Source organism: Lonchura striata, chromosome 2, assembly GCF_050655825.1.
Source record: "Lonchura striata isolate lonStrDom1 chromosome 2, ASM5065582v1, whole genome shotgun sequence".
Lineage (NCBI taxonomy): Eukaryota > Metazoa > Chordata > Aves > Passeriformes > Estrildidae > Lonchura > Lonchura striata.
Genome location: NC_140704.1, coordinates 49,307,929 through 49,324,025, shown reverse-complemented (window position 1 = coordinate 49,324,025; position 16,097 = coordinate 49,307,929). Strand labels below are relative to the sequence as shown.

Here is a 16,097-nt window from a genome sequence, read left to right as displayed (position 1 = left end):
TGCTGAGTCAATATTTGCCCTAAAAGAATTAGGTACACAGACTGTTATTTAGTTCTAGCCTCTTTAGGCTTTCTACAGCAGGATCTGGAGATAAACCAAATTAATATTATTCATCCAAGTAGGGGGAATAGCCATAGATTAGAGTCTCCAAGAAGAGATCAGGATAAAGGAGGTTATTCACTAAACTATTAGAAAACAATAGGATTAGCAAGAATGGGTAGATTAACTAGCCCAAACTCTACTAGTTATCCCCGTGCAATGGCAGTTGAGAGCTGAGACCGCAAGGCATGTAACTGCATTCTGACTTTGGCCCAAAACCTAGGAATACAGAGTGCCACTATTTCAATACTACATTAAAGTATCACCTGCAACCTGTTTCAGTTTTATCAATGTAAAATAAACCAGTTTGTGTCTGTGAGTTAAATGAATTCATTTGGAGTCTCTACCTCCATTCACTAATGGCAGGTTTATATGTTAATAACAGATCAAAAATTAGCTTCCAAGTCTCACAGAGATGAGTAATAGTAGCACCTGCTTCCCGGAGCATGAACATATTTGATGAAATATTCTGTGACAAGATTTGCTCTAAAAAATGAACGGAAAATAATAAAGCCCCTGTATTTTCACAGTAGAAGTGTTAAGCAATGGTACTTCAGACTGCAGATGAGCAATTAAGAATTAAAATAAAAGCAAAAGAATTTTAAAAATAGTACATGACAACGAAGTATTAGATGCATAAGCTCTTAGCCCATAAGCCCATATCTGTTATGAACCTCCACAAAGCCCGAGAAACACCAAGTTCTACTTTTAAAGCTTCATTTGTATCAATGAAAACATGAAGCTGAAAATATTAGCTAGTCTAACAAAGCAGTTTCTTACCATCTTCAGAAGCTGTTCCTAAACAGAAAAAATAATAAAATACATGATATTCCAAACAATACTGTGTCTTTCAAATTTCTTTTTGAGATTAATATTTGGAATCTTGACAAATTTTATCAAGTCAAGAGAGCTAAAGCTTTTATGTTGCAACTTCATAACTGAACTGAAGGAAAATAAACAGGAAAATATCCATGCTACACTGAGAGCAATTTACAAGAACAAAATGCACATCACTGCCTTTCAAACCACAAAATGTTCAACAGAAGAAAATTACAGCTATGAGATCAGTCAAAAATTTACATACACAGATCAAAATAGACATTAAAAATACTGTAATGCAAGCTCTTCTGAAAATATGACACATACTGTTATACATAACCTCAGAGAAAAACAATGAGACAGTGTTTCCCACACTGGATAGTGATAATTTGATAGGAACTGCCAGCAAGGAGGATTTCTCTGAATTAAGCCTGTGATTCCTCTGAAGATATACATGCACAAGATCAAGTCTTGCTTAGAGACACGGAAGGAATATGAGCTTGCTGAAATCAGATCACACTTGGACAAGTATGCTGAACTTAACAAGGCTTGATTTTTGATAACATGAGTCAGACAAGCCTTTCTCCCATCAATATCTAGGAACTGATGGAACCCTGCCTCATCAGCAGTCCTTCCTCTGAGTTCCTCTGAAAGAGATCTTATTACAGAATAAAATGCATACTAGTAATGATAAAAATGTTAAATGCCCCTAAAAAAAAAAATCAAAGGGTACTTCCATTTTTATTTTTACCCTCTACCATTTCTGCCTTGCAAGAGAACTACAATGATGAAAACATCTCTTAGTGTCTTTGGCTACCCTGAACTTGGATTTGCTGGGAAAATTTTCTCATGTTACAGTATCTTCTTGGAACTATTTTTAAAAACTCCCTCTAAAAAAACTAGTTCAGTTTATATTTCAATGCTTCTTCATAAAAATCAGTTACAGTAATATGTGTGGAGTGCCTTGAAGCTTTTCAGATCAAATTTGCCAGTTTGCAAAAACTCAAAACCAAACAAAAAACTACCTCCCCCCACCCAAACCCTTGAGCTACCTTTCCAAATCCAACAGTCTTGCAGAGATGGATCTTGGAAGGCAGATTCTATGCAATACCTAAGACAGCCTAACAGTCTCCTAAAAGCTCCTAAAAGGGGTAGTTCTGTTTCTCATTCCTCTCAGCCTTGTGCTACCACCTGGTCTGAATGGCTCACTGGCAGCTCCAAAAGCTAAATAGCAGAGTACTAGTCACTTTTATGCGATCAGTTTTATGGAATTTGTTCACCTACAGTAATCAAAAATGGAATATCATAAGGTGCTAACAAAAGAATAGATAAAAAATATGTGGATGAGGTTAGTGAGCAAAGGAAAAATTATTAGTTCATCCTGGTGGTGGTTCGATCAGAACAGCTGTATCAGCTAAACTACAGCTGGACAGCTAAACTGTTTTCATCCTATCTTGCAGATCATATCTAGAAACAACTTCTAGAACAAAACTCCACCTTGTTATTCTGATCAATTGTATAGCACTTCCCTTGCTGTTTTAAACAGAAATGTGCAACGTATCATTAGTTGTGACTTCTCAACAGAACAAAAGAAAAAGCCTACATGGCCCTAAGAACCTTTATTTCTGGTGACAATGTCCAAAGCTCAAGATTTGCTATAAATAACAGCTATAAACAAATGGCTATAAATAAAGCCTACTACATGTAGCATAAGGAAATGTAATGTGGAAATAAGCAATACTATCTACTAGCCTATAAAACACTCCTCATTTTATTAAACTAGTCTTGACATCTTCAGTGCTCAAAACCAGCTCCAATTCTTTCAAGAGGCATCTGTGTTTTGAAATTATTCATGATTCTGGTTTAGAAACCTACCTCCTTAGTCTTTTAATTTCTATGAGATACATTTGCTTCCAGTAAGCTACTAATTCTTCCAAACATGCACAGTTAATAAATACGTGACACAAAATATTAAGTAAGCAGCAAACTTGTTAAGTGCTTGTTAAGTGCCCCCAAGCAATAAATTAGAACTACAATCACCAAGCAGCAGGCTGAAACTGTCACTTATTATATGTGAAGCATTATTTGCACACACCTGAAATGAACAATTGCTATGAGAAGCTTGATGCTCAACTGCTTTGCAGTCCCTCCATGTATTTGTAACAGAGTGAATTAAGAAAAAGCAAGAGCTAAAACTTAGGTGGAATACTTGATAAGCTATTTTAACATGTAGGGCTTCCTCACAGATGATTCTTTAATAGAATTACATTTTACTACAGAATTTACAGGCACTTAAAATTATGTAGCAAGCCTAGAGTTTGATAGAGGAGATTTTGTTTTTGCTTTTCTTCATACTTAAGTGGTCAAGCATGTTCTGCTCTCCCACTGCTGTTCTGCTATGTCAAAAAAAATTGACATGTAAAACTATGGAATCAAATGCAACTAGATTTCAAAAGCAAATATTTAACTAGTTAAAATCAGTACGCAATGATTACAAAACTGCTCTGTAATTAACAGAGCGTTCTTTTAAAAAAGAGGGGTAATGCCAGATTTCTGATAACGTTTCTGTTGCTGATACATTCACAAAATTGACAAATACAGCAATAACACATAGGACGTCAAGATTACACAGGAGTTAATGGAAACAGCATAGTAATTTGTTAATGAACAGACAAATATATTAAACATCAATACTTTTACATAAAAGACACTTTATTAGATATCTAACAGAATTAGAGGACAGACTAAATAATTTCTTACCATCCATCTTGTCAGAAGTATCCTCTTTGTTGAAAAAGCAGGCAAAGAAACATGGAAAACTTAGTGTGTTAGAATAAAGGTGTTCACAGCAGAGTCATAAAACATTAATTGAGGAAAATACATTAATATTAAATACAGCAGACATGTTTATCTAATTAATGCATGTATAAGCTACCTTAAGCAAAATTGGTTTTGCTCAGTGCAAGGTACAAAATTACAAAACAGAGTACAAGTACCCTGCAAAGGGATATTGATTTTGTATTTCCCAAATCTGAGAAAACCCTTAAAGTAAAACATTTATAAATGGTTTCATTCTTGGTGTAAACAGTTACTGAAACATCTGTACATATTTATATAATTACTGAACCACATATTTATAGTTCTTATGAAATTTGCTTCTGAGCATGAAGCTCCACCTGGGGTAAGGGACAGCAGGGAACAAAAGAACATAATTAAGACAGAGGATAAATGAGAGAAAGTTTCACTCTGTTTTAAAAGTATTAAATATTTACCAGTTCAGCTGGAAGGTAGTGCATAAATAATCTGACAGTAACAATCAAAATTAAAATATTTAGCACAAGACATATATAATTACAGCTCAAGTCTCCTCAACAAGGAAATTAATACTTAAGAATGTCAAAGATGGTCAACCTTGAAAATAACTAGAGAGTATCCTCCTACTTCTAGCATAGTCTTTTAATAAATCATAAATAAGCAAGATTTCTTGTATTAATAATGAAAACGGAAGAGATGGGTGAACACAATTAGGGATTACTATGCTTATAAGCTTCTGGTCTTCCGAGGTTTTAAATTTGGTAGCTAGGTAAGCAAAAGGTGGATGTTTCTCTGCAAGCCAGGCTGAAAATAAATTCAAGCTCTAGGACACAATGTCAATTTATTTTGGTATTGACTGCAACATCTAAAGGAGGTGGAAAGCACTACAGAAATGAAGTTACATTGCTTAGGCCTTTTCAGACCATTGTCAGCATTAACTTCTGTCATTTAAATTTCCATATTTGGGTTACTGTAAATAAATCCCTTAAAATGAACAGAAGAATGAACTTTATAAATCAGCTCATTTTCTGAAACATGGCACTTGGTTGGATTTGCACTCCATTCATTTAAAGGTTACCTTTTGAAAACTAAGAGTCAACAGCATTGGGAGGCTTATCCACAACAACGGTCACACTGTCTACATGGTATGTATCCTTCAAATTACCTTACCACAGTCAAAAAACTGTTAGGAGACTGAGCCAAGATCAGTCAAGCAGTACTGTGCTTATGTGACTGCAAACAAATCTTGGTCTCCTTGACTACCACTGCCCTTTCACTGTTTGCACTAGGATTTGATTTTCACTGTACTTTGCAAGTATTATGTTATTTTGCCATTTCAAATGACCATCACACTGTTCTCCACAAGTGACTGAATCACTAGCAAGGTAAAGCTTTCCAGCATCTCAAATCCTGCAAACGAATAGGGTTTATTGCTTATTATTCCTCTCCCCCAATCCCTACTTATCCAACCCATAAATTACTAAGAGAATAAGCTATTTGTGTTACTTTCCTGCTAAATCTACCACTGTTTACTTCACTAGAAACCTCTGTGCCCTTCTCAACCCCTGCTTACAAAATTCTTGGCATGAATCAAGATATTGCTTTGAAAGTTAATCAGATAAAGCAAACCAATACTCCAATCCAGAGATAATTTTCTGTGAAAGTCTTAAGACAATATAGTCCCTTCATTTGAGCAGCATAAAGAAGACATTAACAGAGCAGGATCTCTCTCTTTTTTTCAAAGTATGTTTTTCATACTTTTTTTCAAAGTATGTTTTGTTGCACATCAAAACACACCAGGCAATACTCTGATCTTGGAAAATAATCATCCCACATATTTCAGGCTTTTAGGCATTAAGTTAGGAGGAACTGACAGTTCCAGAATTTTAGAACAGTTTGAGCTGGAAGGGATCTTGAAGATCACCAAATTCCAACCACCTTACCATGGACAGGAACACCTTCCACTGGAATGGTCTGCTCCAAGCTTAGTGTTGAACACTGTCAAGGATGGGGCATCCATAATTTCCCTGAGGAACCACTGGTGTATCCCCTCCACCAAGCAGCCTCATGTCAGTTTCCACCTGCGACCCAGCAGGTTCTGCTGCCCCCTCTGTGGGCACCAGTGGGAGCCCACCTCCAAATCTGCTATTCCAAGTACCAAGTATTCCTTTTAGTTCAGGATTGCTCACTCTTTAGCACTAAAATCAATGTTGTTCACAGCACTTCAAACAGGCCTGGATGACAAAAAGAATCAACTGATTTCAGATGGCTTTTAACTTTTGATTTTAAAAAGCACAATTAAAACCTTTGCAACCACAGCCTACATGTATCCTAACATCTATGCAAACATAATGCAAATCAGAAGAACTACAGTTTGTCTCCTCTGATTGCCTACAGCGATCAACATTAGAACATGTCTCTCCTTTGTGGTCTAGCTGGCACAGAAGCTGAGAAGAAAAAATGAGTTTTCTGAATACTGAACCTCTCTTTCCCCACTGTTATTCCTACAGCACAGATAAGCTAAAAATTTAGAACAAAAATACGTTCACAGTCCTCTACCATTGACACTAAGTGGATGTTCTAGCACCTCTACCACTATCAAATACTTTTCTGCACTCTTACCACTTGCAGCACTTCCTATCTCAAACAGCCAATAGCAATGGAGATTGTCAGCTAGGCAAAACATACACATAGTTCCATCAATACCCTTAAGAAGAAATTATGAACTCAATGTTATAAGTTATTGTGTAAAACACTTCTCTATTTCATTAAGAAGCCACCTCTTACTGCCAGGGTATCTCTTTAGCATTCTTGTAAAATACCTGAAGAGCTGAGAAAAATGGAAAATCAAGAGCTCTCACACTCATTTCCCTGTTACTTTTATAAACAAAAAAAGTCTGATCACCACTGTTAAGTAAAGGTACCAACTCCTTCCAACACTTAATTCTAGATTAAGAAATTCAGAGAGCATAGTATGGACACATTCTTTGCATTGGCATTCTTCCCGCACAAGAAAAATAAAGCAGGTAGCAAAGTTTCTGACTTACTTCAGAACACCTGCTCTTTTGCCACACTCCAGTGCTACTAACAACGACGACTGCTTTTCAAATACAGGAGTATTGCACAGTAACTTTTTGATCAAGAAAATCACAAAGACCTCTCAGAGCAGCGCGGAGGTGCTCCCCTTACCTAGGGAGGCGTAGGAGCCCGGGGGCAGCCCGGCTGCGGAGAGGCGCCCAGCTCCAGCTGTCTGTCCAGCAGCATGGCGGGCCTTGGCGCCTGCAGCAGCGTTCACGTCGATGTCACTGCGAGACCTCTGCAGGGTGCCCGGGCTTGGGACACCCTTGCTGCTGCCTGGAACTGCCGGAAAAGAGGAAAAAAAAAAAAAGAAAAAAAAAAGAAAAAAGAAAGGAGTTGATATTGAATAAAATGAATGATATTTAAGAGGGTAAAATATTCTACTACTGCACCATGCCTGTAAAAAAGCACGAAAAACTATGTAAAAAAGGTTAAACTAGTATTAAGCCAAGAATTACTGAGATTAAAAAGCAAACTAGAGCTGGTATTGCCATTAATTGCACATAGAAACAGTTTGTTTAACAGTAGTATTTATCTTCATTCAGCATGAAATTTTAGCATTATTTAATGCAATCTGTCTGTTTCCACCCTAGCACAATGACATAATTCTGAACCTTCATGTGATTTATCACGTTCTTGAATGATTTACAAATGTTAAGAAAATTCACATCCTTCCTTGAGATACTGAAGGAAGAATAATATTCCCACACTTCAGCTAAAGTGAGCCGAATGTGTACTTTGAAATGTTTTAGGGTCTAATCTTTAGTATTTTCATATTTGCTTCCTATTATTAACTGAGTTTTAACTATTCGCTTAATTTTAACCACTGCTTTAGGTCTTCTAAACTTGATTCCCCTTATCAGTTTCAGTATCCATTCTTAATTACAGTCCATTTGTAAAAAGCAGCTCAATGATTTACTCTCAAAAGTTACAAAGACATTATGGGAAAAGACACAAGTTATTAAATTCCAAAAACTAAATACATAATTGAACTCTTTGAATTACAAATATGCTGTCTGGCTATTGTTCTATATTTATTTAGAAAGAGAACAGCTACATGGGAACAGATGAAAGAGACAGTGAGTCTTTAATTTCTAATTGCCATAAGCCTAACCATGAACAGACCAAAGAATAATGTTTTGTTTCTTTGAGAGTGACTGTTCCATGACAAAACTCCAGAAGAGATGATCAATTCATACTAAATTATGTCTTAGACTTGAAATAACTTAAACTACATAAAATATGAATTGAGTGTGAGGCAATCTGAGCTCCAGGTATAACTTGTAGTGGCACATACCATTATTTATCTTGGAAACAGGGTAAATGCTGATACACTCAATTTTTAAGCTGCATTTAGAATTTTTAATTCAAAGAGCATGAAGACCAATAACTAAGCACTGCACTTCACATGACCACCACCTTACCTCTGCCTGCAAGACTTGCTGGGCTGGCTGCAGACCATTTAGATGACAGAGGCCGACTGTAAAAAGTCAGTAAGTTCAGTAAGTCTCATGTATCAGAGAAAAAATCAAACATAAAAGAGAGGGGAAAAAAATTCTGTTCTTTTCTCCCCTTCAACCTTCTCAGCATATTTTATAGATAAATACTTTAAATATAAAATGTTAAGAAAATCAGAATCAGAATCTTATCCATTATATTTTATAAAATTACATCCTAATCACAAAGCACTAATCCTTCAGCTACAGACAGGCACACTTTGCTAACAAAGTTCAGGTATTCTAAACTGGGTCACAGAAGCATTTAAGGTGGTCAGTATAAGGTTTTACCCATGGGCTGATCTTATACATCAGCCATCAAACAAGAGCAGTGGGAACTACCCAAAAAGCTTTATTTGTGAAAAACATTATGTGAAGTAGTGTCTGCAATAACAGGAAAAACAGGTGTCCAACTCATAAGCCTCCTCCAGTGCCAGATGTCTCAAGAATTAAGTTACAAATTAAAAAAGGAAATGCTGATGCTTTCAAACAGCTAGACTCCATTTCTCCTGCTGGAATGTACAGGCTCCCATAACTTATAAAAGGAGAGAAGTCCCATGTCTTTTTCTCTATGTTTTGTCTTCATTTCCTTCCCACTGCAAAAACAAGTAGTTACTGAAACACAATCTTCCAGTCTAGTGAAGTTTAACTGTGAACCCATCCTTTGGCCTGGTTTGGAAGGGTAAAATGCATCTGGAGAGACCAGGGAAATTAAAAGGATTGATAAAAGAAAACATACTAGCACATTCATTGGTTAAATACATGACAGGGAAAGTCTGTATTTGATTAAATAGTTGAGTATTTCATCAAAAGTCAGATTTTAAGCAGAGTCAGTGTCTCAGCTTTAGTAAAAATAATTCCTTTAATTTTAGACCTAAAAGCAGAGAGAAAAGAGATGCCTCATACTGTGTGTTTACCCCAGTTATTAGCTCAGGCACTCAGCAGTAATACAGAGGTCAGCACCATTACCAAAATCCTCAAAGAAGAATATGTTTGCAGCTTGTTTTAAATAAACCTGGTTTTCTGACATGACTAACTAGTGTTTTGAAGGTACTTTACCTCAAGTAAGGTGAGGAGGCTGAGGTAGAGCTCCTGACCTTACAACTTGCTCCAAAGAGAAATCCTAGACAACTGCCACAATCCATTGCAATTGACATTTTATGTAAGCAGTTTCATAGGTAGGCAGAAATCACTACATTTCTCTCTCATTCCTCCATCTTCTCTAAAAATATTTTTGATTAATTATCTTTATGAGATGTTCAGAAGGTCAAAAATCACAGAGGACTTCTAGGAAATCATACCCGTATTTCCTAACTTAGCCTATACAGGGGGAATTCAACACCTATACTAAAAGCCAGAAATAAAATTTTGGGTACCAAACATCCATCTGAATGCAAAGTTAGTAACAAATTAATTAAAATGTCATAATTTTCAATATCATCGCCTCTTCTGTTCATTTGTTATTTTACCCCTCACTTTCTGTATTGTAGCACTTACACATCTTGCAATATGGAAGCAACATTTGAAGATTTGGAGAGTACTTTAAGATTCCAATTTCCCTGTAATTTAGTTTTTAAAAGTATATTACCAGTAACTCATTAACAGCACTTTTATTTTCAGAGGGGGAACACAGATTAATTTAAACAAGAATATTTATCTTTGAATAAACATTTGTGGAAAATGAAGTGCTGGCAACTGCTTGCATCACAGACAATTATTTTTAAAACAATCTTTTATAATTACAAGTATCGTAGGAAAGATAAGGTAAACCTCTAGTATTTAAAGCATTAGCCAAAAAAAAAAAAAAGGAAATTCCAATATGTGAGAAACAGTCTTTGCTTTCAAGTAATAAGTGAGGACACAAGCTCTGTGGTTTTGGTAATGAAGATCTAAAATATTAAAATACTGAAATACTTTGAGGAAGCTTTCTAGCATTTAAAGGCAAAAATCACCACATATTACTTCTACTACTACTTCACATTTCTGCTAAAAAGCCAGTAGATTTTTTTTACTATTGGTACCTAAGAAAACCTTAATTTATTCAGCTCAAGATTGTCTATGCATTTTAATACATCACTGGCTGCAGCACAGACCCACCACGTAAGTAAGTGGCAGAGGTATGAAATACTGCTAAAACATATTCAGTACTGTGAAGACAGGGAAAAAAACCCCAAACTAATCTCCAATGAATCTCATTGCTGATGTTCCTTTTTCATGCTTGCCAGTGAAAATAGATGAAAAAGGAATTATACCATTATAGCTTTCCTGGATCTATTCAGCACATCAGAATGCTGGACATCAATGTGAACCTTGAAGATATTTTGGTGTTTAAAGCAGCTGTTAAGGAATTAATGTATGATTACAGGGTTCTAAAATCCTAAAATACAGGCAGTTAAAGACTGCCTGTACTTTTCACTTTGCTGGGATAACACTGTTATATAGCAAAACACCACAGAAGAAATTTTTATTTAAAAAATTAGAAGTCACAAAATAAAACTGCAGCTTTTCTATTCTCAACAGGAATCTGAATATTTTGCTCTTGAGAAGCTGCATTTGTTTCTTGGCTCAGAAACAATGAAGTGACCCTTACTTGAGGCTCTCCTGTGAGCTAGAGGATGACCTATCTGACTGAGGGAGAGATGCTATACTGCCAGAATTCTTCAAGTAGGTCTGAAGGCTTCTTTGATAGGGTGGTTCCAGAGAATTATACAGAGTCTCAGCTTCACTAGGAAAGTGATTTCTAAGACCCAGATAAGCCCTGCAAAAAAAGAATAACCACATGTAAATGCTCAGTATTTTCTTTAAAGGGTGGAGTCAGGAAGTAAAGATTACAGAATGAAGCACAGATGGGAGTGGAAGGAACTAAGAGTATGTAAAGCAGTGCTCATCAAGTCAGCTACATGGACTGAATTAATCTTTGCAAAATAACTTAGATTTATCCTCTGAATGTCTCACATTCACTTACCAGTTGTGGGGGAAAGCAAAATGAATTGTTTTCTGGCCTTCTCACTAGTCAAAGTGCTGCAGTTGTTCAGAGACTTAATTAATGGGAGCAGAATGATTATGCAGCAGTATCAACCATTCTAACTCTTCCTTCAGTGGAATCATCACATGCTGCACAACTGCATTGACTGACTCGGCTTTGAGAACGTCCTTTGCAAAAGAAACTAGGTAGCAATTCAGGACAGAAACATCAATTTTCAAGCGAACTTGTTTGTATCCTCTTCAGCCATGGAGAGCAACACACCTTGGATTAGAGCCTTCTATCACTCATTTAGCTCATGCAATTTTTCAGAGCAAAATTAAACAAAACTCACTTTCTTGCCTCCACTCTTGCTTCTGCATCAGCATCATGAATGCCCTTCTTGATTGTTTCAACCAAGACAGCTGCATGCCTAGAAGAAAGACATTCTTCATGCTACTTTGCTACTCTAAATTCTAAGCAGTAGATTTACAGTTTAATTAACATTTCATCAAATAAAAAACAGCTGCAATGCCAGTTCTTTCCAAAATATGCAGTAAACAAACACTTAAGCACACTGATGACATAACTGTACCTTCCGTAAAGGTTTAGGTCAGCTTACTCCTTCAGTCTAAAAGGATTTTAATCTACTTTTCTGACATACGCCTACCTATCACACTTATAAAGTTATTTAGAAACACCTTTTTTAAGACATTTACCTTCCTGAAATGAAAAAACTATTTCCACTGTTATATTAATAGTAAGAAAAGGGGAAAAATTAAGACCATAAGTTTTCTTTCAGCTGTGAAAGCTTTCAGCATACAAGTTCTACACCTGAATACAAGTTCAATGAACAGCAAAGTACCCATCAGAACACGAACTTGTAAAGATAAACAAGTTTAAATTCAAGGCAAATTTTGGGTGGGAGGCTTGTTATTTCGGGGGTGGGGGAAAGGTGGTGACTTTTGTCAGTTTTTTTAGACACTTTGGCATAAATTATTTCCCCATTACTCCCTTTCACAGGAGTATCCTGTGGGGACAGCAGTGTGACTGGAATGAGCTAGATTAATTCTTCAGAGCCTTTTTTGGATGCCCTTTAGTCTCTTTGCTCTTACCCCGTGTTCACAGTGACTATCCTGCAGAACTGATGCACGTACTGTTTTCCCATCCATCTGGAGAAGCCACAATGTGCCCTTACTAATTAGCATAGAAAGTCCTCCAGCCTAAGCCCACTTGCCTTATTTCATAGCAAACACACAGATTTCCTTCTGCCAGCAGAAAAGACAGATGCTTACCTGTATATGCATTGCTCACACGCAGGATAGGAGAAGCAGAGGGTAAGGAGAGAAGGCCACAGGAAGCCAAGGCTGGAACATACAGCTCTCCTTCCCCCTGGCACCTGAATGAGCCACATGACTTGCTGTGCTAGAAAGGCTGTCTATGCCAGAAAGGTTGGCCAACACTGAGCAACATAATCCAATTAAAGGATTCAATGACAATATTTCTGTCTTAAAATACATTAGTAGTTTATTTTAAGGAAAAACATATACTGGCCCATACCTTTCCAGTGAATGTGTTTGCCACTCTTGTAATAACAGGTCTAAAAATTCAAAGGAGCGCCTAAAAACATAGAACCAAAGTCATAATTAAATACTCATTTCTCTGATGTGCTTGTGGAATGAACACTAACTTTACCTTTCCCCCGAGGGAAATAAATGAAATAAAAGTACCTTTTTCTGACAAACAAGGCACTGGTCACCTTATTGGAAAGTTAAAATATTCTGTATATTAAGCAAACATGCAGGATAACTAATTTTAAACTTCAAAATAATAGATGCAGTTCAATTAACAATATGCTTCAAGTCATGTTATTACATACCCTATGTTAACTGTATTAGTCCCAAAATAACAGACATAAATTAATGAAGTTGAAAAAATAGTAAAGAGTGTAAAATCCTAATATAAAAAATAAATGTTAAAGATGTAATATAGGACTTCTATGGCAGTATACTTCCATATACACTATTCCCATCCTTCCATCTGTCACTACTGATTACGTAGCATAAAGGAAAACATGAGACCATTAGCAGAGGGCTCTGCATATAAATAGCAAAAGATTTTCTTGCACTGTACTAATGAAGATACGTAACTATATTCATTATTAATTTGAGAATCTTGACAATTTAGCAAACTGCCATTAGCAATAGGCATAGTTTTAAAAACTATGTCTGAAGCTAGATCATGATGAAAAACCAAACTGACACAGATTAGGGAAGTGTAGGTAACAGTTTTCACAAATGTAGTGTACTTGACAGCCTGAAACTATCTCTTTTTCTGATTATTCAGCATTTTTGACCTGTTCTGGAGGAACGCATTTGGGCTTTTTTTTTTTTTGCCCAAATCCTTTGGACATCAGCAAAGCATGGCAAGAAACCTGAAACGCTTTTCAGTATTACAACTGATCTAGTATTTTGTTGTCCTTTTTGCCTTCACCAATGCTCACTGGATTGTGAACTGAGTACCAAAGCCACCCAGAGTCTAATGTTCCTCAGTAAAGGCACAGCATGTGGAGGCACTGAAGCCCTGTGAATTGTTTAGCAGTCAAACCACAAGCTGTGACAGGTCAGTAGAATCTGGGTTGAGGTAACACTTGCTTTGGATGCAAATGCAGATTTTAGACTCAGAGAAAGTTATTCAGATGCACAAGTTGTTTCCTGCATACACACAGTGACATCACTTTCAGGACTAGAGTTGGTCCAGAAACACCATTAACTGCTTTTGTGTGATTTGGTGCAGGAAATGACACTGTCAAAAAACAAATAATTTGATCAAGAGTCAATTGAAGTGTTCAAGCATCATGTTGTCAGAGAAAACAACATGCTGGAGATGCAGCTGAGCTGTTGAACACCACAACACATGGATGCTCCATGTCCTAGCATAACTGCCACTGTCTGAAGGTTGAAATTTATTTTTGTAGTTTGCAGTTTAGCGGGTAACAGTTTCGTGTGTTCAGAGTTTATGTCTACTAATCTTCTAATTTGTTAATTTTCTACATATGATAATCATATTTTGAAAAGCAACAGCTTTGATAATTTTAATTCGTTATGTACTTACCTTCTAACTGCAACTGATTTTGAGGTACAGTTGCTTGTTATTAAAGGTATGAGTCGTGGCACATGAGTATGCTGACAAAAAAAGGACAAAACAGTTAATGAGAAAAGCATTCCTGAATCCTGAATTTATACTGTAATTATTAATTCCAATAGAATAATCATAATAAAAACTGCAATAATTTAAAATGCTTACCAAAACTAAATCATAGAATACTATTAAATGAAAGACTGCTGCTAGCATGTCAATTGATTAAAGCTATTTTCTTCCAAAAGGTCAAACAAAAACCACTTCCAGTGGCATCAACAACCACATCATGATATGCAATACTTGGCTGTCAAAAGTAATATAAGAAGTTCAAATGTAGCTGTATCTTCAAAGGAGTTGCAAGCTGATGCTATTTTAATTTTGCCACAGGGGAAAAAAATTAATAGATGTAGCTGTCTTAAAAGTCAGAGTTATAGAACAAAAAGTGAATCAATGAATATGAAAATAATGGGCATTCTTACAAGGATCAGTGTGATTACTGCCATGAGGATCAAATTTCCTTTAATGCAAAATATGTCAATAAAAGCACTGACATATAAGCAAGCTTATATATATAATCTATATGGAAACACCTGATGGGAGAAGAAAACTATTAAACTACATTAAATCCAAATGCATTACGGAATTCAGAATCAAAGCTGCTTTACTTCAGCTTTTCTTAACTAATTATAGAAACTTTAATTTCAAGTAAGAGTAATGTGATTCAACAAATCTATTTTCAGTTAAGTTCTTTAGTCCTTTCTTGATTAAACACCTACAGTAAACAGTTTCCAATACAGCCTTTTAAGACTAAACTATCCAATTAAGAAATTACAAGATCACTGGTATAATACAGCCTCCCTGTTTTGATGCAAACACACTCTACAGCAATTACACAGTAAAGTACCAGGAAGTGAACTGGCTGTCACTGGATGCTGTTGGGAGTTTTTGAATAAAACCCTGACTCCAAAAACTGCAGCAGTTTGGGTTCTAAATACTCAATAGATCAAAGATGCCCTGACCAATACTCACCTAGTCCATAGGACAGAAGTCCAAAGGGGCATGGGGCTGCACTTCTTTTTGATATTTAATTCAGAAATCTGAATTTTCTGCTAAAAACCTCACATATGCCACTTATTGTTTGGGTATTTGAACACTGTGGATATGATTTTCTTGTTTTTATGCTTCAAATACGCTATGCTAAGTCACAGCTAAGAAGAACAAATTCAAACAAAATCAGGGCAACTACAACTGATGTGTAAGACTGTCTTCAAATAAATGGAACCAATAAAGCCAATTTAATATAATTGGTGAATGTTTATCATTTCTTACATGCCTGAGCTTGTCTTACACTACTGCAAATGGTATTGTTCTCTAACAACTTTAATTATCCTGTGTATCCTTCCCTCACTCTCAAGTCTGTGTCATCTTACAGCGGACTCTAAGTGTGGAGAGAACATACCAAGGAATTGTTGTCTTAGCCCAAGTGCTGATGCAAAGGTAATGTGTGCAGAGGTCTCAGAGCACTTTATCAGAGACACAGACAAACAGAGCAAGTACACATTCCAAACCATACTGAAGATGGCAACAAAAGGTTTAGGTGATGAAACCTCTTAGGTTTTCCAACAACTTAGAAAATTAAAACCACTGATGAAATCATAGTAAATTACAGTGAGCGCTTGGCATTAAGA

The 16,097-nt window shown here is 36.2% G+C and overlaps 1 protein-coding gene across 40 annotated transcripts in view; it reads right to left on the bottom strand.

The window, feature by feature from the left end:
* The window catches only part of CLASP2 (cytoplasmic linker associated protein 2), a 139,216-nt gene that overhangs the window by 43,662 nt on the left and 79,457 nt on the right, over nt 1–16,097 (bottom strand). For 28 of the 40 annotated variants that reach the window (XM_021553196.4, XM_021553203.4, XM_085573352.1 and 25 more), the window contains 8 exons: nt 14,383–14,453; nt 12,829–12,888; nt 11,624–11,701; nt 10,897–11,064; nt 8,235–8,290; nt 6,922–7,092; nt 3,679–3,702; nt 880–897 (listed from right to left, as the gene is read on the bottom strand). In XM_021553196.4, the coding sequence (XP_021408871.1) occupies nt 880–897; nt 3,679–3,702; nt 6,922–7,092; nt 8,235–8,290; nt 10,897–11,064; nt 11,624–11,701; nt 12,829–12,888; nt 14,383–14,453 (646 nt within the window). The remainder of the gene's footprint in view (nt 1–879; nt 898–3,678; nt 3,703–6,921; nt 7,093–8,234; nt 8,291–10,896; nt 11,065–11,623; nt 11,702–12,828; nt 12,889–14,382; nt 14,454–16,097) is intronic. The other 12 variants (XM_077786429.2, XM_077786448.2, XM_031503919.3 and 9 more) reach the window with 3 other exon arrangements.